This window comes from Aspergillus multicolor, assembly GCF_047715735.1.
Source record: "Aspergillus multicolor strain CBS 133.54 unplaced genomic scaffold BDW74scaffold_19, whole genome shotgun sequence".
NCBI lineage: Eukaryota > Fungi > Ascomycota > Eurotiomycetes > Eurotiales > Aspergillaceae > Aspergillus > Aspergillus multicolor.
In genome coordinates this window covers 241,604-262,399 of record NW_027395970.1, presented here as the reverse complement: position 1 = coordinate 262,399, position 20,796 = coordinate 241,604, and the positions used below count along the sequence as shown (strand labels likewise).

The following is a 20,796-nucleotide window of genomic DNA, read 5'->3' as shown; positions in this document are numbered from 1 at the left end:
CCTGGACCCTGCAGAATCCAACAAGGCTGACAGGCTGGACGTTGATAGGCTGACAAAAGAAACCGAAGGATAAGGAATCACACAAGCCGAGTGTCAACCCAGTGCCAGGCTAGATAGATAGTGCAGTGTCCACTGGCACGGCGAGCCTCGACCACGACATCAGGGGCTACTTTGACCAAGGACATCTAGCGATATCTCCGTCTGTGACAGGGGAAATGAAGATACCCATGTGAGCCAAAGCGCACCACAGATGTTACGAACTTACGAGCATGATAGACCACGGTACCCATAGTTTGCATTGATTGGTTTTGATCTGTTGCAAGATCTTAAGATTGAAATACCATACACTGGTAATCCGCACAGAGTATAGGTAATACTTTCTTAATAAAGAAGCAAAGAACTCTGGTAGACACATTGTCACGTTACTTTCCATTCATACATATCCCCGCCATAATGCGTACAGAATTGACTAGACATTGCCTTCATCTTCCACTTCCTTTTCGTCCACCTCATTCTTCTCATCTTCAACTCCATCTCCATCCCTCTCTCCAAGACACGTCTCATCCAGCGCAAAAGCAAAATCAGGCCAGGTCCACTAGACTCCTTCCGGGAGCATCTCCACCTGGCTCGGGTTCTGGCTCGCATCCTCCGGCCGCTGAGCCCGCGCCTCCGCAGAGTTTGGCCTCCAGAGGGTTTCCCGCGCTCGCATCTCATGGAGTAAGTTGCTGTTGGTGTGTAGCACATAGAGATAACCGTAGCCGGTCCGTGGCGTAGCGTATTAGTTAAAGAGATTGGTTTCGGCGATGAAACGGTGCAAGACTTTTAGGACTGGCTCGGCACGCTGGGAGGATGAGGGTAAGGGTGAGAGCGCACCTGCAGGCCGAGGCCGAGGCGCGTGGAAGAAGTGGCCGAGGGCGATGCGGTGGAATGTCCAGTCTAAATACTTTGCTTCACTGTTGCTGTTGTTAGGTTCGTCGGCGGCGTCATCAAAGTCCAAAGCGGCGCCTGCATAGGCCACATTCATACACTGGACACGGCCAGCCAGCCGGCAAAAGGGCAGGAAGAGAAGCTCGTGGTCAAACATTTCACGACCAATCTTGATTTCCATCCGCGAAGCAAACACGTTGGTTGGACAATCTTTAGACCGGGGCTGTCTTTATATACTGACCCGGCCTTGTTTCTTCTTCCGATGCACCCATGCAGAAGTCGCACTAGCAGGGCGGCAGAAAGAGAGAGTCAGGCGCCGCAATGTCTTTGCTCGGGCTAAAGCGTCGATGACTTTGTTGATGCGGTCCCACAGGAAAGCTAATCCAGGACCCGCAAATTTGCCTTGATTCCCCACGCCCTCAAACTCGGGTGGGTAGACATTGACGGTGATGCAGGATGCGTACGCGTAGGGAAGGTCGCGGATTCGTTCATGTATGCTGGCCCCAGCTGGACGGTCGCCGCATTCGAACAGAGTCTCCGCGAAGTTGAGCTCACGGATGCGGACATAGGGGCTGTCTGGAGTCCAGTGTCGATGACCGGGCGGATAAAGAACTCGTTATTTAGCTTTTTGTAGAGCTCATAGCTTACTTCGTGGTATAGTGTCTTGCTCGTACGGAGGATGGCGAGAGGGCCGGGATTGGACTTATTGAATGCAGCCTCAAGTGCAGCATTAGTTGCAGCACCATGTGGAGAATCACCTTTAGGATTATCTGAAATCACGCGTCGCTCCTTCTCGATGTAGCGCATAAGAAGAGAATCCGGGGTGCCAACAGGGTCCGCAGATTCGGACGGTGTCTTGTTTTCAGGAATGACTTGAGGCTCCCGAAGGTGGTTGTAGATCATATAGCGCAGTTCGACAGGGAGCTTGGAAACACCACCGAGACCATTGTAAGCAGACTCGACAGAAGGCATCTTGACGCTCAAAGTGGTAGGAGAGGCGAAGAGACAGACGAAATCTCAAGCGGATCCAGCAAGTTAAGAGCGATGGTAGATAGTTTAGTGGATGAGAGACGGAAAATGAAGTCGAAACATGAGAAGAAAGCGGCAGGCTATATAGACAAGAGTAAGGAGACCTGGAATCCAGGAATTGGATCAAAAGTGAATATCCAGACATGAGAAGAGTGAATGGAAGTCTGACATGGCTCAGCACCCATGGAGCATACATCCGTGGCAAATGAACAGAACAAGTGAAAGTCAAGTCTTTCCAACACAAGTGTCAGAACTGACTGAAACATTCGCATGTGTCATGCCAGGCGAGAGTCCATTGTGCCTTCCTTGGCCTCCTCATGAGTCGTAGGGTTGGTGGCAGGACAGCAGGACAAATGTTAATCGAAACATCACTTTCCAAACGTCCAAGGATACTGATATGCCCATCATGTGGTTTGAATCTGCGTCCAGGCTCAAATAGTAGCTTGCAGCGGGACTGATAATCCTCTGGGGCAGGATCAATAAAGTTAGCGATATGTTTGAATGAGTCAAATCAGCCGAAAGTCGAACTCTCACTCTACACTCCACGGGCCCCTATGGACCAGGAGATGCCGAATCCAAAAGTGCAGGTTGGAACGGTCTCAGGGCTTGCGGATATGGCAGAATCAGCTTCGATATTCCAAAGCGCTTGTTGATCCTGGTCCTCTCGCTTTCGGATTCAACCGTGCAATTTACATCCGCGAAGCCGTCATGTTGCCATTTTGTCGACTGCACAATGTCCAACGAATGGGCGGGTTTCAGCCTTTTAATCTTCCATTCCCAGGGATGTGGTTTGGCTGCAGACTATGCCGTATCGTGCTGGTCCACTTCTTCAACAGCAACCTCAAGCCCGTCTCCGTTACTCACCTAGGTTGCCGAGGTTTCCTATCCAGTCCAACATGAGCCATATCCTCCACATAATCAAGCGCCCCATCAAAGAAATCAACACCGTCCACACTTGTCACTGGAGGGTTTGGCTGCCGGCGTCGTGAACGGGTTGGCGCGCGATCTGCATGATTAGCTAGAGCACAAGCTTCTTTGGTGCTGCGTTGCTTTGCAGGGGCATGATAAGGTTGAAGAGAAGCCTGAGGAAAAGGCCAGAGAAAAAATTCAAGAGAAGGCTCATAAAATGGCGGGGAAAAAGGCAGAGGCAAGGTATCAGAGCGCGCCAGGATGGGTCTGGTCTGATTTTGTTAATGAGTACTGATGAAATGGATGTTAAGAGGAACACAAGTTGAGGAGAAGTGGAAAGTGATATGGACAAGCTGTCAAGGAAGGAGCGACTGTGAGCATAGATCGCCTAGTCTGGACTTTAGTTGACAAGGCTTCATTCTGACAGTCTCCAATGACTGAGTTGCCGAAGTGTTTGTTCCCCACCCGAACGACGTGGGAAGTACATCATCGTCCCATGGATCCTTTGTCATCACAGTTAATTCACATTCAACAAACTTACTCTTGAGCAGAAAAAAAAAAGAAAAAAAAGAGTTTCTACAAACATGGCTGAGATTACCCCATTTACTGTAAGTCATCAACCTTTAGCCTACATCCTGACTGACAAAGCAGGTACACCTCCCCGACTCCCTCCTTGACGAGATCAAGATCAAACTCCGCTATGCCCGGCTGGACGACGGCATGGGCAAGGTCGAGTGGAACGACCTGGAAATTGGTCATGAATCTTTCAAAAAGCTGGTAGAATACTGGCGCGACGAGTACGACTGGCGAAAATACGAAGCCTATCTTAACACCTTCCACCATTTCAAGACCCCGGTTTCGGTTGAAGGGTTCGAAAGTATCGACTTGCATTTCTTGCACCATCGCTCGTCCAGAGAAGATGCAATTCCGTTGCTGTTCGTGCATGGGTGGTACGTTTTTGGCTCCTCTTTTGCATTCATACGTCTGTGTGGTGGTCAGATGCTTATCATCGTTAGGCCGGGCTCATTTCTCGAAGCGCTCAAAATTATCCCGCTCCTGACGGAGCCAGAGGACAGTAATAAGCAAGCTTTCCATGTTGTTGCTCCTTCGCTCCCCGGGTATGGCTTCAGCTCGTACTCCAGTAAGCGGGGCTTTGCCCTCAAGCAGCATGCGGAGTGTTTTGCTATGCTGATGAAGAAACTGGGCTATGAGAAATATGTCTGTCAGGTAATCACACAAATCCAGCTCACCTGGTATATGGGTTCTTGCTAATATTTCAGGGCGGCGATTGGGGCTCCTCCATCGTGCGGTACATGGCCCTCAACTTCCCAGAGTCCGTCCAAGCGATCCACATCAACATGTTCCTTGCGCTACCACCAGATCATCTTAAGGAGAAGCCGAAAAGCGAGTATAGCGAGCAAGAGCAGAAGAACATGGAGCGGACGGAGTGGTTCGCGACCAACGAAGTAAGCTAACTATCAGCATACGTTGAATTGCATTTGCTTACGCGCATTCACAGAGAGGATATCAACGCATCCAGGAAACAAAGCCCGTAACACTCGGGTACGCATTTCACGACTCTCCCGTCGCTCTACTAGCCTGGTTTGTCGGCAAACTCCACTCCTGGACGGACAAGTACCCCTGGACACATGACGAGCTCATTCACTGGGTCCTCATCCACTACCAGGGGAGCCCGAGTGCCGCAATGGAGATCTATAAAGAGTCTGCGGCGGTGCTGAATGAGAATCCGCATAGTATGCTCGGGCGGTATGTTAAGCAGCCCGTTGGAGGGTCGGTGTTTCCGAAGGAGGTAAGTATACCTACTCATTATCAGATGACGCCGTCACCATACAATCAAGCAGGACATTGCTGACCGACTACCTACTTTGCAGCTCTGGATATCTCACCGAGAGTGGATGGAAGAGACCTGCAACGTCCGGTTCTGGAGACAGCATAGCAGCGGAGGACACTTTGCAGCGTGGGAGAAGCCGCAGGAGCTGGCGGATGACGTGGCGGAGTTCTATGCGCGAGATGGGCCGGTCTTTGGCTCTTAGACTATTAGCAAGGAACGATATGTGTATGACGAATGACGAATTAATCTGCCCACTGTTAGATGCTTGGTCCAGTCTCGGATATAGCTCCGGTTAGGGCTTGCATGCTCGGTGCTATCTCCGCGCCCCACCAGTGCGCTGCACGGTCCAGGTCTCCAAGATTACTAGAGCTAATACACAATGATATTCGCTGATACTGGTTGAACTTTGATGGCTGTGAATATCTAAAGACTATCTTATACTTGGGATACATCGCTCATGGCTTTCCATCTCATCGGGAGGTACACTTCAGCTTGGAAGGCGCAAGGACGAAACAAGTATTCAAGCCACATTTTGACCTCAAAAGCCACTAGCAGCTTAGCACTACTTACTCGAGTATAAGGTGTAAGAGTCAAGAAAGTATCTCAAAGGGTGTCGTGGTATATTACTGTGAAAGGATGAATGCATGTGCATAACATTAACGTGGTTCCAGCTGCTGAGTCATAATCCCAAGCATATCCCAGCATCCACGTGACGTCGATCCACCTTAACTCCAGCTTGCGCCTTGAACTCCGCATCTGCACCTCTTTCAAACACCACAAAAACAATCGTCCAGCATGGCCTCCCACCAAGTGGCCATAGCGAAGGCCTCACTCGCCGCGGGTCTACTGCGCCCCGATCCCACATCCGTCGCGCGCGACGAAATCACGAACCTCCATAGCACTCTCGACCGAGCACTATCGCACTGCTCGCCCGCAAACATCCAGGTTTGATCTGCTCTGCCTCTGCTCTTGCGTGTTCCTCGCCGGCCGGAAAGCGAAACAAGTACTAAATCCTGCTCGACACGAATAGAGATGTAAGGCGTGGCTACTTGAGTACGTGGTCGCGTCGTCGAATCGGGTTACCCTGTTGGCGAAGTATTTGGGGGCGTTGTCGGGGTCGCTTGAGACTGGATCGGAGGCGAAGGATGGAAAGGAGAAGGAGAAGGAGAAAGAGAAGCCGCGAACCTCGGCAAAGCGGAAACGATTACACATTCTCTACCTTTTAAACGACCTCTTTCACCACACGAAATACCATTCTTCATCAACGTCCGCCTTCTCGGCGCTCTGCGGGTCGCTGCAACCGCATATGGTCGAGCTGCTGAGTTACGCTGCGTGCTATGACCGCGAGAAGAACCCGAAGCATCATCGGCGGTTGAGCGAGCTGTTGGATATCTGGCAGAAGCATGGGTATTTTGGCGCCGACTACGTGGGAAAGCTGCGCGAGGTGGTCGCCAACTCGGCGGTTTCGGGACCCGTTACGACGTCGTCTGCTACGCCCGGTGCTGAGAGCAGAGAGCCGAATCGCAAAGCCCGGGATGGGCCGTATGTTATGCCTTCTACGCATGGCGACCCGTCGACGCCGTACTATGATCTTCCCGCGGGGAATCTTATCCCGCATATCATTCCGAATTCGACCGTTCCGCTGCGGCCGGATATGATTAAGCCGCTGCAGTTCGTGGCGGGTCCGGCGGATGGTAAACTAGTGGAAGCGCTGAAGGTTTTCCTCGCCGACGTCGATCAAATCTACAGCGCTGGTGGTCCGAAGGAGAGGGACAGGGAGATTGTGGACATTGACGAGCTCGGTCAGACGGTTATCCGCGATGAGATTACGGGCGACATTTTAGAAGGCGAGACATACTACGGCTGGTCGCGGTCGTTTTGCCAGCAGATGAAGAAGAGGGACGCACGGGACAGGAGTCAAAGTCGCAGCCGCAGCCGCAGCCGCAGTCCTCCAAAGCGCAGACGGTACAGCAGTGCGAGTGATGACAGCAGATACCGCAGCTCCCGGAGTCGGTCACGGTCCCCGCGAAGAGACCGTTACGACTCGCGCTCTCGCTCGCGAAGCCGGTCATACTCGCCAGCACCGGCGCCGCCAGCACCTGCTTCTGCTCCTAGCGCGCCGCAAGCTCAACATCACCCGCAGCAGCACCAGTATCCGCCTTCGCAACATACCCCCTACAACCAGCCACCATTCCCTCCACAGCATCAACCCCATCAAATGCATTACCCTCCCGCCCAACATGCATTCCCCCCTCCGCCACCACCAAACTACCAGGGCGCATGGCCTCCGCCGCCACCGCCGCAGATGCCCAACTTCCCGCCTGCATTCCAGCAAATGCACCAGATGCCGCCGGGTGCGCCTCCGCCTCCGCCTCCGCCGCCTGGTCCGCCGGGCTCATATGGGTATCCGCCTGGTGGAAGAGGTTGGAACCAACATCCACCTCCGCCGCCGCCCTCTGGGCGGGGATGGCGGTGATTGTTGATATCACATTATGTACGATAGAAAAGAAGAAGAGTTTATTTAAGAGCTATCTCATTGGATGGTAAAACAACGATTGACGACTAGGCGGTCGATAAATCAACGATTTATCCAAGCATGGACCCAGTCAGAATCAACGAACTAGAGAGCACCTCGCCGAGGCACCACCCTAGGCCAAAAGTTAAGTACCAAACACCGCCTATTCAACCACCTAACCGCCCAGGCCCCATTAATGAGTCTGAAATATTCCTCCTCAAACCACTAGCCAATCCTCTAAACACCAGAAGGCTGAGAAGAAGCCGCCGCCGCCGCCGTGGGGGTCGCACCCGCAACAGAACTCGACGCCGCAGCAGCGAGATAACTCGCCTCCGCCTTACTCTTCCCAATCGCCTTTTTCTTGTCCTCAATCGCCTCGTCGAAGGGGACACACTCGCTCTTGAGGAGGGAGTCTGCGTTGGCCTGCCAGAGCCAAATCCTATTAGCCATCATCTCCCTTCTGCTGGGGTAGGGTGTTAAGAAAGGGTTGGTAGACGTACCTGCTTTCCACCCGCACCCCCGGCACAACACATCACGGTATCCAGGCAGTCGATGTTTGCTTGGTTCTCGCTCATCGGTTTACCTGTCCGTACGCCGTCAGCCATCTCCAATGGCCCCTTCCTCCACTCCATTCTCTCTTCCCTCCTTCACCCCCCTATTTCAAAAAGACATTCAAGAGAAAAAGTATATACTCACACTGAACCCCCACAAGAGAACTAACCTTTACCCCCTTCACCCACGGCAAAACACCACCGAGCGCCTTCTCCCCGATAACGTAATCCGCGAGGCCGCTGACGCTCGTGCAGCATTGTTTTGAGGGGTGGGAGGGCGGGCAGGTCGTTGGGTCTAGGGACGCGGAGGCGTCGGTGGCCAGGAGTGTTGCGATTGCGTGGATTATGGACTGCGAGGCTGTCGCATGTTCGGGCTTTAGGGTTGGGTTTGGGAGGGTGAGGGAGCTTAGATGGGTGTTTGGGGATGGTTTGTTAATGGATGGGGATGTTATGCTTGGGAGGTGCGGGTTTAGGGGGGTTGTAGTGGCTGATGATAGAGAGAGAGCGAGGGTGGTCAGTGTGAGGAGAGAGGGGGAGAAATGCATCTTGATAATTAATGAGTGTGGGTTGTTGACGGAGTAGATTGAGTTGGTTCTTTGGTATAGCTTGCAAAGAGCGTAAGGCTTGAGGCAGAACGAGAGAAAAAGAGGTCAAGACAAGAGAACGAAGAAGAGCGGGTAGTGAACTCGAAAGAGAAACAGTAAACAAGGGGGCCCCAGCCTGGATAGGGTATCCAGCGGATGGACGCGACGTCCCAGATTGACAGTGTTTATGGCAGGGATGATCAGGTCCAAGAGTGGCAGATTTGTCGAGATCTAGCAAACTTGAAAGTCAGAGCAGATATCTACGCATTACCCATTGGACGAAGCCCAGTCCTCGCTTGCTGGCATTGGAATGAAGGGATGGATGTGTATTCAAGGTTACTACTCTATGACCGCGATTCAAGTCAGGTCAGCTCAATTCTCCCACGGCAAACATGTTTTTACGCATGTGTTAGAAGCAGGATTAAGCAAGTTTAGCTCAAATGAGTTGTCCATCCTGATATGGAACGGGGATCTCATAAATCATGGCAATGCCCTCGTGCCTTAGTGGCTTACTGCCTCGTGCAGGCAGGCAGGTACAGTGCAGACGGTGTCCGCCTCACTTACATGCTAGGAGTGTCGGGTCCAATGGGGATAAGCAAGGGATAATTATCCCTACATCCCTGCACGAACCGAACATGCCTTGCCATGAGCATAGCACTGCATAAGTCCGGTCGGCAGAGCACAGCCGGCTATAAATGTATGTGCATGCACCGGTTGGGTTCTACTAGATAACTATAGGTACTCTATGCTATGACACTATACCATGTTATGCTTGCCATGCTTGCTTGACCAATACAACAGAATCTGAACGAAAATGAGATAATTTACCAGAGCATGAGTTAAGGGGATTGACTCGATCAAAGCATTATTAGAACATATCCATTCAATTCCATGCATTGGCCAGCAAGCTAACATAACATAACCAAATCATAACATATCATGACATCGTGACAAACCATGGCAGAAGAAGGGGACACTATCGAACAGGGTATCGCACTTTTGAATGGATCAGAGGTCGTCAGGTGAGGTGGGTGGGTAAGATAAGGATCTTCTGTAGGCTCGTCTATCGACTATCAACCAAAGCAGGTAAGCAGGTCAGGCAGGACATGTAAAGGAGGGGGATGTCGCTGTCGCTGTTACCGTATGTAAATGGGGGGCAAATGAATGGAAGGGGATTGGGGTAGGGTTGGAAGTACGCAAGGCCACGGGCGGCAGGCGTGAAAGCGTCGCTCTGGTCGGGGTCGCTAGTGCTAATGGGTCAGGTAATTGTCAAGTGCCATTGTAATTGATTGTCGCAGTCGCTTCGCTATCGCTATCAAGGGGAACGCTGAAGAGGAAAAGAATTTTGGTCAGGCCGAGGTCGAGTCGCACCGCAATCACGCCTGGCCGCCGGTCGATGTCGTGTCGTGACCTTTTGTACTCCATGAAACGCATATCAAATCAAACCAAGACCGCTGAAAATCGTCGACGGTATAGTATACCCAGTACAGTGCCGCAGCGATCTCTATACGCCGTCCACAGCGCCAGCGCCGTCGTACTCAGCATGGCGGATCTTGGGGTTCGCAGGCGGAGGCCCAGCAGCCTGTCCCGCAAGGATGCCACTCGTCGAAGTGCCGCTCTGGCCGCTGGTGTTACTACTTCTGCTGCTGTGGCTGGTGGCGGAGCCCCGGTCGTTGTCGGCGCCAGGGACTTCAGCGAACCCGGCCATGCGGCGCTGGGTGTACTCGAGCATGACGCGCGAGTAGTCTTCGACGGTGGACTGAGACGAGCGGCGGGAGTGGACGTTGAAATTGTCCGACTGCCCGGGGTGGATGACATTGGAGTTGGCATTCATGGTGGAGATATCGGAAGGACGGCCAGGCTCGTTGGGGGAGATGGAGGCTGTGTCTGCGCTTGCGGAGGGCATCTTGAGACGAGACTGTGACATGTCAGTGATCGGTGTTGGTATTAGCCTTTGGATCGTCGTCAGGTATCGTCGTCCGGCGGATTGGGTCGAGACAGTTGGAACCTAGAAATCGCCATGGCCGACCTGTCTCCGGGTGGTAAGGGAGTGCACCGTGAAGAGCAGCAGTAGTGGTGAGTCCGGGGAGGGCCTACGGCAGAACCGGTGTTCTTTCTTACCTGAGACGAGAAGTAGTAAACACCAGTGGTTGGGTTCGCGTAGATGAAGCGAGGATCAGATAGCAGTGAGGTGCAGGTCCGAGTTTGCAGATGAAACAAAATCCTCGAGCATCGACACGGATGCTCTTATACGAAGCCGAGACAGTGAGATCAGTCAGAGAGACAACTGAAATCAGAAGGAGAGCAGCCACATGGCGATCGCTGGTCCTGATTGACTGCAGCGGGGACGCATGACATCACAGTTCCTGAGCCTTAAGATTTGCGTCCCCCACAATGGCTTCATCGGCGGAGAACAAATGACCTCACCCAGCTGCTCTATAGGCCCAGAGAACGACACCACCCGATTCGACAATGCACCCTGTGCTGCACTGCATCCATTCCAAATCTCATGCGTTGTCTTTGACCACTGCAAAGGGTGCGACGCCTGGAAGTTATCTCCGCCTCCATACGAGCATAGTAGAACGAGATACAGGCCACGGGAGCAGGGCCTGGGACGTGTCACTTGCTCGCTGCCGTGCTCCGGTGCCTATCACGGAAGGAATCCACCCTGAACTCTATGGGAAGGAAATGGCTTCCGAGGCGAGGTTGCTATGGAACCCGGAGAGAACACCCAGTCTCTACGGAGTACCACTTACCATTGCCAATTTGCAACTTGCCACTCCACTGAAGACGACATCGGTGGTCAGCCCCGAGTCACTGCTGAGCTGTGACAAGTGTCAGAGCTACGGAGTAGACAGAGATCTCTGTGCATGGGGAAAGCGCACTATTGATTGGGGATGGGCCCGTGCCTGAGGCGACTCGACCGTTTCAGGCGATGACGTCAGGCGGCAGGGTCTACTATTGAAGCAGCATTACGGAGTTGAACACACCGAAGTATGGGAGTAGTATGGAGATGAGATGAGCTACATGGGATCAAATGAAAATCGAGACCATCGGAGCACAGAGCTGGGGATGAGAACAGTGGCGACCAACTACGAACGATGGGGGCGTATGTCATCGGCTGCTCCTGTACGCATCTGGGTATGAAGTCATGGCTGGACCCTGACGGGGAGAAACCGACAGAACGAGATCGCACAGCGACAGAGCTGTGTGCAGCGTACAGCGTACAGCGTACAGCAAGCCCTACCGTCTGCTGCAGAGCCGATCCGTCATACGGAGTACAAAGACGTCAAGGGTCTACCCGTTGCTAGGGCTTGCTACAGTGATAGTCCCGACCTTACTCGGTCTGTAAGTATGCTGGTGGATCAACGAGCTTGGGTGGATTCGAGATTCGCCCACTTGTCCTCATGCTCGACATCTCCATCTTCTTCACCAGCTACAGCGTCATGTATGACCAAATTGCGCTGCGACTGATTCAGTGTATCAACTCAGAGAATGCCGGGGGGTTGACTATCCATTGGATTGGTCAATACCATTCGAGCTGAGTCGAGATGAATTCATCCATCTGTTTTCACAGATCTTTGTCTTCGTCATGATCAGCTTCAGCGTCTCCTCGGACGAATGTTATCGCAGCCTCGCCATTGCCATCGCCATCGCCATCACTATCGCAAAGCATTCCAACAGCTGATTATAACGCATACCCCAAAAGTCCAATTGGACAATTCATAGTCTATACGGGATAATCCCTGCACCCGCCTCAAGTTCCGTATCCGGTGCAGTCTGAAGGAAGTGATCGCCATCCCCGGGCCTTCGTCATAAGGCCCAGCCCCGTCTCCGGCCCCTGTCCACCGTTAGCACAACACAGTAGCTTGATGTCACTTGCGCTGATCCCGCGTTCCAGCTGCGTCACGGCTTCTTTATTCTTACTACGTATTCTACAGCTCGTAGTCTAGACAACTCTGTTCGAGCCTCGAACACTTCGATGAACGTCAGGTGTTTCGATCACTGACCAGCCTCCCACCTCCGCGGTTCTGCTTCTACTGATTGATATGACAACTGTGGAGCACAGCTCGGATGGAGTCCAGCGTCTCCGCCACGCATCCTTAGTCTCGGGTAAATGACTGCTATCCGAACCGGCCTCACGGGTTGAGCTTTGGTATAACGTCAATGCAGAGTTACCTTCACTCCGTAACTATACTCAACTCCAACGCAATAGCTATGAATTCTCCCCTCTTCGTTCAACCTCCATTCTGTTATTGGCGCTACTAAACAAGGAAACAGCCCTTCTCCGCTTGATTCTCCAACGCTACTATAGTTGGCAGGTGGCCCTACCCCGTCGTGGCCCGGGGCGTCCTACCTACCTTGTTTTGACAGCTGCACTGTCTCATGTCCTGTTTGCTGTGCAATTATACTCTGCCTTGTCATACTCGAGGTCAAGGTTGAGTTGCGGGATGGGTTCGTGGCCTTGCCTTGCTCCGCCCGTTTCTCACCGTTTGCGTCATACGGAGTCATTTGTTTGTTGACGGCACTGCTGCGCTAATGGCAACCAAGGCGAGCGAAGAAATCAAACTATGCGATTATTCTGGATTCAAGGTGTCCTGCGCCTTTGTTTCACTGCATTGAGTGCATATCCTATGGTGGAGATGAGTGCATGGTTAGGATGAGATTGGTGCATCACGGCAACCCTAAAGCCTACCATATTGTCCTTTTCGTTCATTCTATTCATATCCCTACTTGTATGAGACTGCGCTAACTTCATTGTACTGTCCTCAGATTCCTCAGATCACAAGACAAACCGACCTCGCCGAGAAAGCTGTCACTGTCACCGTTCTCATCGCTGCCACTCCAGGCGCCCCTGAAGAACTGCAATTCGAATCGAAGACAAGGAGACGATTTTTCATCACGATACCGCTTACATCCCTCACGGAATGTCTAGACAATCTAGTCGTCTCTCGACTACTCGGTTCAAAACCGGAATACTGTCCTATGTTCTGGTGAGGTGCGACTAGAGCGACCAGGCGAATCTGCTGTCCATAAATCATACATTCCGCTACAGCTTGATCTCGGCTGCCCTGGGATAGTTATGAGGGCGTGCCATCCAGACCTATTCAGCCCATAAACCGAGCGCCGTCCTGTTTCCGTGCAAGAATAGTCGTCTGGTGCCATGGGTATACTCGAGGCGCGAACCGCCGACACGTCGATAACGACAATCCAATTAGGGCAGATCTTTGGATTCTCGGAATGTCCCTCCCACTCCCTGATTGTTGACTGTTCGTTGTTCCTTGGGACGCGCGAACAAACAAGTTTGATGTAGTACATGTCGTTCGGTCATCAGTTATGTTCTACTCAGGGCAAGTCAGCCTGAGCGCAATCTTGTTACTAACGAATAACTTACTCTCTGAAGGAGCTTCCAACTTGTGCCGAGTCGGAAGGACTGGCCTCTTGGTATGCCTCGAGGTGAATTTGACAACGACGATAGAGATCTGAGGGCTAGAGCGAGAGAGGAGCGTCGCATTTGCATGAACTCTCTCACTGCCTGCCCTGCAATCGGGTGTAGTTTACAGTATCGGCAACGCATTAATGGACATTGATAAGGCTAAATTTGCTGCGGCATGATGTGCCTCCAATGAAGCATGCTCTGTCTCACATACTTGAGCGCTCAGCTCAGCTCAGCTCAGGTAAGACCTCCGTATGGACTAATTCAACCGCTAGTAGCCCTACATTACCATCGTATTCGCACGTCCTTCGATGCTAGAGATTTTCCTCTATAACCGAACCGGCAGACGCAATGCGGAGTTGCTCACCTCAAATCATATCTATCTAGAATATGACCAATCTATTGCCATATACACTTTCATTCAAACTCAATCAATCATGGCTTTGTGCTAAGGGAATCTCAGGAACTTGAGTTCTTGATAGAAATGGGTGCCTCAGATCACATACGTTCTTTGTTGATAACCCGCCGTACTATCTCTTCATCTGTAAAAAGAATACATTCAATCACGGCAATCTAGTCTCAGAGATCTTCAACGCAGCCAGTCTATTTGTAGCCAAAGTCCGCTATGCACTAGTCGCTAAAGTTATAGGTATTTACTCTCACAGCGAAGCTAGCCTGTGGTCGCCAGAGACATGGATGAAGCCAACCACTGCATCAAGCAAACTAAAGATTCTGAAAGTATATTTCAGAAGCATTGAGTCTTGTATTTGTCGCAATAATCGTCAATGGGGAGGTGAGGTTGTCGGCGGCGAATCAGTGATGTAATCGGCCCTGCCATGTCTGTCATCAACCTTCAACAATGCCTGGTGGCGACATCTACCAAGATCACCTCCAACGGTCATGACCAGCCCACTGATTTAGAGTGTCCATCGCAGGGCTCACGTAGGGCAAGGGCACTACTACTCATCACCTGCATGTCAGACGTATGGGGGCGACGAGTTGAGAGGAGATGAGATCAGATAAGCGGACATGGCATTCTCGGGGTCGGCATGTTGGGGGCTGTCAACGTCATATCAAGAGCAGCGTCAAATGACTTATGACATGCCATGACTGGGTGGCTGGCTCAGCGGCCTGGACAGCTGCCCTAGAGACTATAGGCATGAGCGCCATGACAGAAACCTCGATGCCATTGCCTCCATACCCTCGTCCAATCGCTGTCAGAAAGCCCATAGACTTCCTCAAGTTCTTGATCGACAGTCGGCCAGCATCCTCTAGAGCACCGCACCGCACCGTCGAGATCATTCCAAGTTTTCTCACTACTTGCACCTGTACCGTCGGAGACCACAGCCGAACCGGCCCCATCTGCAGGATGAAGGATTGGGGACTGGTCTGGACCAGAGCCAAAGCCAGCACCGACGATCAACTGCACTGCAGCACGTTGTTCCCTGATTTCAGGATCGCCTGGTCTGACGTACCGGTTCTCCTCTTTGCCTAGAACGCTGACCTATCATTATGTCGCGATTACGGTCCGCTTGCCATTGACCCATTGCAACCGCTTGCCATCAGCTGAGCAGGTTAGGGCATGGTCCGCTTCGGAAGAGGCCTGATTTTTCCAGGCTCATTGGACTGGTGGGCTGGCGGATGGTGGACTGGGGTGGATGAGTGTGATATCAATTTGCGGACCAACGTCAATGGAATCTCTCTCAGAAGCTGGCTCTGGATTCCGGATTCGGTTGAGGCCAGACAGCCACGTACGATGGCCAAATTGGCTGTAGTGCTTATTGTTTGCTTGATCTGAAAAATGCCGCTAGCCCTCGCCTAAACCTGTAGTCTTGGTTTTCGTTTCTGTAGTTGAAGCATCCGTGCTGATTTAGGCCTTGTCTTGCCTAGGGGTCTACCCTCTTGATACTGATCGAGTAACTTGAGTTGACGACGCGTAGAGGAGTAAGAGGTAGCTTGATATGGAGTTGCTCCTGATATGACGTTGTTCTGCTATATGATATAATACGCAAGTGGCTCTGGGTTGATGCGGTTCAGGCACCTCATGGACTTTGCATGTTTCTGAGCAGGATAGGGCAGTACTTCGTGAAGACGAGAGTAGTGGTAGCATGCCATACATATATATATAGTGATCTCAAGCAGGTAGTGCTGAATAGTATACAAAGACAAAATAATGGTGGACATGGAAAACGGCATGTTGCTAACCGGCCTCGTGGCTCGGTACGAAACATCAACACCTGCAGATTTTATATGGTATATTAGGTAAGTGTCGTACCCTTTTCTACTAAAAAGAATACGGTTTTCGGTAGTCCAAGGTCAATTGGCTTTCTAGGGCTTTCTGGATAGTCTCCATGTTCTAGTCCTCCGGCCATATCCCTAACCATTATATATAAGTGCAGAACTTTTTATTGATAACAAGCAACCATAATCAGAATATCTCTGTTTTCACCTATTTAATCAAGTCAGAACACATAGTCTAGAGATACATTCATCACCACTACGCATCTCTACCTGCGTCCACGGGCGTACGGGGCTGCCTACTAGACCAGGAGCATCCCAAGCAAGAGCTCCATCAGCCACCAGTGACAAAATGGTATCTGGAGATGCGATTATAAAAGGCCCTAACCTATTAGCATTGCCCACTTTTTCGTTCCGTCTCCGCATCTACGACCTATATGCACCGTGTTCGTTACCTATGGGATTGTCAGCATCAGTCCATCTACTTCCTCACTGCGGCATGAGCCTTCTCCGAGAAGGGCGTTGGCCCCAGAGAATAAAACCGCAAACAGCTGCGCCCGTATTTATATCTAATTTGGAACCTTATTCTGAAGGTTCTTGTACAAGACTACTTTCCGGATCTGCTCACTAGCACCCCGTCAGCGGCCCTCTGGATAGCCCGAGTCTTTATTCCAGGTAGCATCGAAATAAGGGCCTCCTCATGCGGCAACTTCTCTCTACGAGGATCAGGTACCGAAAGTAAGCTTCTGGTCATTGTCCTGTCCTGGTGGGCAGGTGTCACCTAATTGTCAGAGCACCTTACCACCAAAACAGTCATATGATTAGCCCTAAGCGAGGGCCCGGTGAAAGATCGAGAGATTCGGGCTGCCGACCACATCCATCGATGTCCAGATGCGGTCTATTTCTTCAGAGGCTGTTCCATCCCCGGCGCCTGCGGCTTAAAGGTGGTTGCTTTTTCCTTGTGCCATTGTGTAACAAAAGCCGAACAAGTTACTCCGGATTTGTCGCCGATGCCAGGCTTGAGTCAACGACAATTGCTGCGATCCTATCATCGCGTCAGACCATATATGACTCTTGCCCAAATTTCTCTTGTCTGGTGACCGATTATTCTCCGATGCGTTGTCTCGGTTATGGCGGAACGGAGACCACCAACCCCGGTGGCAGTCGCCATGCACAACGCAAGCTTTCTTTGTCCGATGATGACTTATGCACCGACTTCATCCTATCATACGTGCATAACCCCAGGTTTCGGCGCCCATCCAATTTCAGTGCAGCCTATAGATGGCCTAACTTTTCCTGTGCCACCCTCCATAATTAGGAGGGGATGGTGTTAGATAAAAACTGCTGACCGCAGTATTTCAACCAGACTGAGGAATCATCCTCAACCTCCCATTCAATGGCAGAGAAGAAACGTGAACATATTCCACATTGGCGCCTTATCCTTGACCAAGGAGTCTTGACGGACCGCATCCTCGCGCACAGTTATCCCGGTACCGGCACAGAACAGGACCCGCATGTCGTGAACTGGATCGAAGATGGCGAGGGTGACCCTCGCGACCCCATGCAATGGCCAAGATGTCGAAAATGGTTCTATACCATGATGGTTGCGCTCGCAACACTAGCCGTGACCTTGATGAGCTCAGCCTACAGCGGCGGCATTCCTAGTATCCTGGACGAATTCGACGTCAGCTCAGAGATAGGCACGCTTGGTCTTTCGCTGTTCGTTGTTGGCTTTGCCATTGGTCCCCTGCTATGGGCGCCGTTGAGCGAGATGTACGGGCGCCAGATTTTGTTCTTCCTGAGTTATGCTGGGGTTACGGCATTCAATGCGGGTGTTGCTGGGTCTCAGAATATCTGGACGCTGCTCATTCTGAGGTTCATTGCGGGCACGATTGGGAGCTCGCCGCTTTCTAATGCTGGTCAATGACGCCCCGCAGTTTAAACATCTGTCGATACTTGTACTGACCATGATTAAATAGGCGGCGTTATTGCAGATATGTTCCCTGCTAGCGAGCGTGGGCGAGCCTCGACGATGTTTGCAGCTGCTCCGTTCTTGGGACCGGTGTTGGGGCCTGTTATTGGAGGTTTCTGTAAGTATCGTTGTTCCCTTATCAGTGCAAAACTAACGTCGCAGTGGGAATGAACGCCGGTTGGAGATGGGTGATGGGCTTCCTGGCAGCATTCTCCGGCGCCGTCTAGATAATCGGCTCGATTCTTGTCCCCGAAACGTACGGTCCTATTCTCCTTCAGAAGCGAGCAGCAAGTTTAGCGAAACATACCGGCAAGGTGTATATAAGCGTCTATCAACATGACCAGGGGCAGGGCAAAAAGACCCTTGGACAAGCGTTCAAGACCGCGCTCTCACGTCCCTGGATCCTACTCTTCCGCGAGCCGATAGTTCTCCTTCTCTCCATATATATCGCCATTCTCTATGGAACCCTATACCTTTGCTTCGGCGCATTCCCCATCGAATTCCAGCGCCAGCGCGGCTGGAACTTAGGACTCGCAGGGCTACCCTTCCTCGGCGTGATGGTTGGGATGTTCGGGGCCATAGCCTATAATCTCCTCGACAACAAGCGCTACATCCGGGTGCAACAGCGACACGGTGGCTTCGCGCCTCCGGAGGCCCGATTGCCCCCCTGCTTTGTCGGTAGTGTCGCCATCCCAATCAGTCTTTTTTGGTTTGCATGGACAACATCCCCCTCAAGCATCCACTGGATCGTGCCCATCATCGCCATCGTCCCCTTCGGCTTTGGAATCGTACTCGTCTTTCTCTCCGTTATTAACTACCTCGTTGACTCGTACACCATCTATGCGGCATCGGTGCTCGCAGCGAACTCCGTGCTGAGGAGTCTGTTTGGAGCTGCATTCCCGCTGTTCACGACGCAGATGTACGATGAACTCGGGACACGGTGGGCGTCAAGTATCCCGGCTTTTCTGGCACTTGCTTGTGTTCCGCTCCCTCTGCTTTTCATCAAGTATGGTCCAGCGATTCGGAAGAGGTGTCAGTATGCGGCTGAGTCTGACGCTTTCGTGAGGCGGATGGAGCAGCGGGCTGCTCGGAAGAATGATTCTGTTGCTTCGGCCGCTGAGAGATCTGAGCCGAAAGACACAGTCACTGATGTTGACGTTGAGGCTGGGCCCTAAACCGATGTTGAGTCTAAGCCGCGTGCGAGCTCTGCCGCGCAGGTGTAGCTAGGCGAACTTCATTTTTTAGTATGTCTGTAAGATATTGAATAGTGTCGGAAGGGGAATCAAAATGCATGCAACCCACAAGATAGTGCGTCCTTGAAAATCGTGGTAGAGACTCACGTTGTCAAGGGGGTTGACGAATAGATGAAGCTAGTCAAGAATGATATCTGGAGGGCAGACATGATGGTAGAGCAGTCGGACTTGCTCCTTCCGTGAAACCAAAAACACTGCCTTACTCAATTCTGCATCAATGGATTTATACCTTGACCTGCTCCCTATCCCAGAGTCCATTTTTTCACCTCCAGAAAGCGTTTTTTTTTTTTTTTAAAGTATGGTTAGCTAATGTGCTTCGTAGATTATGAACAGGCCGTCCGAATGGTAGCGCAACATTGATGCAGAGGCAATAAATTTGGCTCTAATAGACACAAGAGGAAAAGCTTCGTAGATACAGATACAGACGCACGCAGAGTCAGACGCAACGCACCGCAACGAAAACGCCACAATTCAGTTCAGGAATCATATCATATACTATATGTCGTTCTCGCTCATCACACGTAACCTGAAAACGCACGTTAGCTCCTCGCCTTCTCAATCCCAAAAGAGCATATGGATCTGTATACGTACCCTTCCTAGCGCCCTGGAAAAAGAACCTAACAATGAAAACCTGCAGACCGGCCATCGAAACCATCATCAGGCCCTCGATAACGCTGAAGTTCCAGATCCGGCGCTCCGTTGACCGCACCGTACTAAAGTTGCGGTTCTCGCGCGTCCGGAAGTACTTCTGGTTACGGGAGATGGTGGACAATTGGGCGGAAAGCTTGAAGATGGACTCTTCGATCGCGGAGGCTTGTTCGGGGTTCGCGCCCTGGCGGGAGGGGAGCTCGGTGCGGGATTCGTTCTCGAGCTGGGAATGTATACAGTCAGCTGTCTGCAAAACAAGGTAAGGGAAAGTTGGGCATACGGCGATCTCAAAGTCAACCATCTTCTCAGCAAACGTGGACATCTCGTTGTTGAAGCAGAACCGGTACTCGCCGACGCTCTGGGCTGTGAAGACAAAGTCGCCCTGGCGCTCTTTGGTGCCGTCTAGGACGGGCTTCTCGCCGGGACCGACGACAGCGTAGTCGACATCGAAGGAGCCACCGGATTGGACCTACGAACGACCCATCATCAGTATTCATCAATTGTGCAAACTAACGATTTCGTAAACGAACAGCGAAGTAGAATGCGACTTTGGTGTTCCGTTGCTCGACGAACTTGTAGAAGCAGGCCTTCTCGTTGGCCTCAAGTCGGTAGGTGAGGGCGGTTGCGGTAACGGAGGACACCAGATAGGCCAGGAGGCCGAGAACCAGGGCTGTGAATCGCATTTTGGAGAATTAGTGGCCGAGCTCGATGTTGTTCTCCGCGGGCTGGTTGGAGCGCGATCGAATTGTTGGGTCAAGTTCTGGCCAGCTGTTGTTGTGCTGTTTGGCCTGTTTGCATCCTCCTCCGCGGGCTGTCATGGACCCCTGCCGCTAGCTCAAGGACTACAATACAATGGAACGCCACCGAGGACGGTGCTACAG

The 20,796-nt window shown here is 51.9% G+C and overlaps 7 protein-coding genes across 7 annotated transcripts; 3 read left to right on the top strand and 4 right to left on the bottom strand.

Moving 5' to 3' along the window:
- Positions 1 to 1,206: 1,206 nt before the first annotated feature.
- BDW74DRAFT_40124 (uncharacterized protein) lies at positions 1,207 to 2,157 on the bottom strand. The gene has a single exon (XM_073732694.1). The coding sequence runs from the start codon at positions 1,897 to 1,899 to the stop codon at positions 1,306 to 1,308; it is 594 nt and encodes a 197-aa protein (XP_073582143.1). The 5' UTR covers positions 1,900 to 2,157; the 3' UTR covers positions 1,207 to 1,305.
- Positions 2,158 to 3,449: 1,292 nt separating this feature from the next.
- Positions 3,450 to 4,919, top strand: BDW74DRAFT_179832 (epoxide hydrolase family protein; the record flags this gene model as incomplete). Its single annotated transcript, XM_073729563.1, has 6 exons — positions 3,450 to 3,473; positions 3,517 to 3,815; positions 3,882 to 4,092; positions 4,146 to 4,331; positions 4,385 to 4,675; positions 4,758 to 4,919. The coding sequence occupies 6 exons, from the start codon at positions 3,450 to 3,452 to the stop codon at positions 4,917 to 4,919; spliced, it is 1,173 nt and encodes a 390-aa protein (XP_073582142.1).
- Positions 4,920 to 5,500: 581 nt separating this feature from the next.
- BDW74DRAFT_40096 (RNA polymerase II-binding domain-containing protein) lies at positions 5,501 to 7,331 on the top strand. The gene is made up of 2 exons (XM_073732693.1): positions 5,501 to 5,662; positions 5,748 to 7,331. Exons 1-2 carry the CDS (start codon positions 5,513 to 5,515, stop codon positions 7,191 to 7,193), a joined length of 1,596 nt encoding a protein of 531 aa, XP_073582141.1. The 5' UTR covers positions 5,501 to 5,512; the 3' UTR covers positions 7,194 to 7,331.
- A 138-nt stretch (positions 7,332 to 7,469) lies between these two features.
- BDW74DRAFT_179830 (uncharacterized protein) lies at positions 7,470 to 8,328 on the bottom strand (the record flags this gene model as incomplete). Its single annotated transcript, XM_073729562.1, has 3 exons — positions 7,470 to 7,655; positions 7,733 to 7,815; positions 7,929 to 8,328. 3 exons carry the CDS (start codon positions 8,326 to 8,328, stop codon positions 7,470 to 7,472), a joined length of 669 nt encoding a protein of 222 aa, XP_073582140.1.
- Positions 8,329 to 9,871: 1,543 nt separating this feature from the next.
- Positions 9,872 to 10,273, bottom strand: BDW74DRAFT_179829 (uncharacterized protein; the record flags this gene model as incomplete). Its single annotated transcript, XM_073729561.1, has 1 exon — positions 9,872 to 10,273. One exon carries the CDS (start codon positions 10,271 to 10,273, stop codon positions 9,872 to 9,874), a length of 402 nt encoding a protein of 133 aa, XP_073582139.1.
- Positions 10,274 to 17,438: 7,165 nt separating this feature from the next.
- Positions 17,439 to 19,189, top strand: BDW74DRAFT_179828 (MFS transporter; the record flags this gene model as incomplete). Its single annotated transcript, XM_073729560.1, has 4 exons — positions 17,439 to 17,961; positions 18,022 to 18,132; positions 18,177 to 18,235; positions 18,293 to 19,189. The coding sequence occupies 4 exons, from the start codon at positions 17,439 to 17,441 to the stop codon at positions 19,187 to 19,189; spliced, it is 1,590 nt and encodes a 529-aa protein (XP_073582138.1).
- Positions 19,190 to 19,485: 296 nt separating this feature from the next.
- On the bottom strand, positions 19,486 to 20,703 carry BDW74DRAFT_39982 (emp24/gp25L/p24 family protein). The gene is made up of 4 exons (XM_073732692.1): positions 20,446 to 20,703; positions 20,196 to 20,384; positions 19,859 to 20,138; positions 19,486 to 19,793 (listed from the first exon to the last, which is right to left on the bottom strand). The coding sequence occupies exons 1-4, from the start codon at positions 20,596 to 20,598 to the stop codon at positions 19,783 to 19,785; spliced, it is 633 nt and encodes a 210-aa protein (XP_073582137.1). The 5' UTR covers positions 20,599 to 20,703; the 3' UTR covers positions 19,486 to 19,782.
- Positions 20,704 to 20,796: the final 93 nt, after the last annotated feature.

Coding starts and splice junctions, on each gene's coding strand:
- BDW74DRAFT_40124 (XM_073732694.1), bottom strand. CDS start 1,899: ATGCCTTCTGTCGAGTCTGCTTACAATGGTCTCGGTGGTGTTTCCAAG.
- BDW74DRAFT_40096 (XM_073732693.1), top strand. CDS start 5,513: ATGGCCTCCCACCAAGTGGCCATAGCGAAGGCCTCACTCGCCGCGGGT. Junction 5,663..5,747: donor GCTCGCCCGCAAACATCCAG/GTTTGATCTGCT, acceptor CGACACGAATAG/AGATGTAAGGCGTGGCTACT.
- BDW74DRAFT_39982 (XM_073732692.1), bottom strand. CDS start 20,598: ATGCGATTCACAGCCCTGGTTCTCGGCCTCCTGGCCTATCTGGTGTCC. Junction 20,385..20,445: donor AAGTCGCATTCTACTTCGCT/GTTCGTTTACGA, acceptor GGTCGTTCGTAG/GTCCAATCCGGTGGCTCCTT. Junction 20,139..20,195: donor TGGTTGACTTTGAGATCGCC/GTATGCCCAACT, acceptor ATACATTCCCAG/CTCGAGAACGAATCCCGCAC.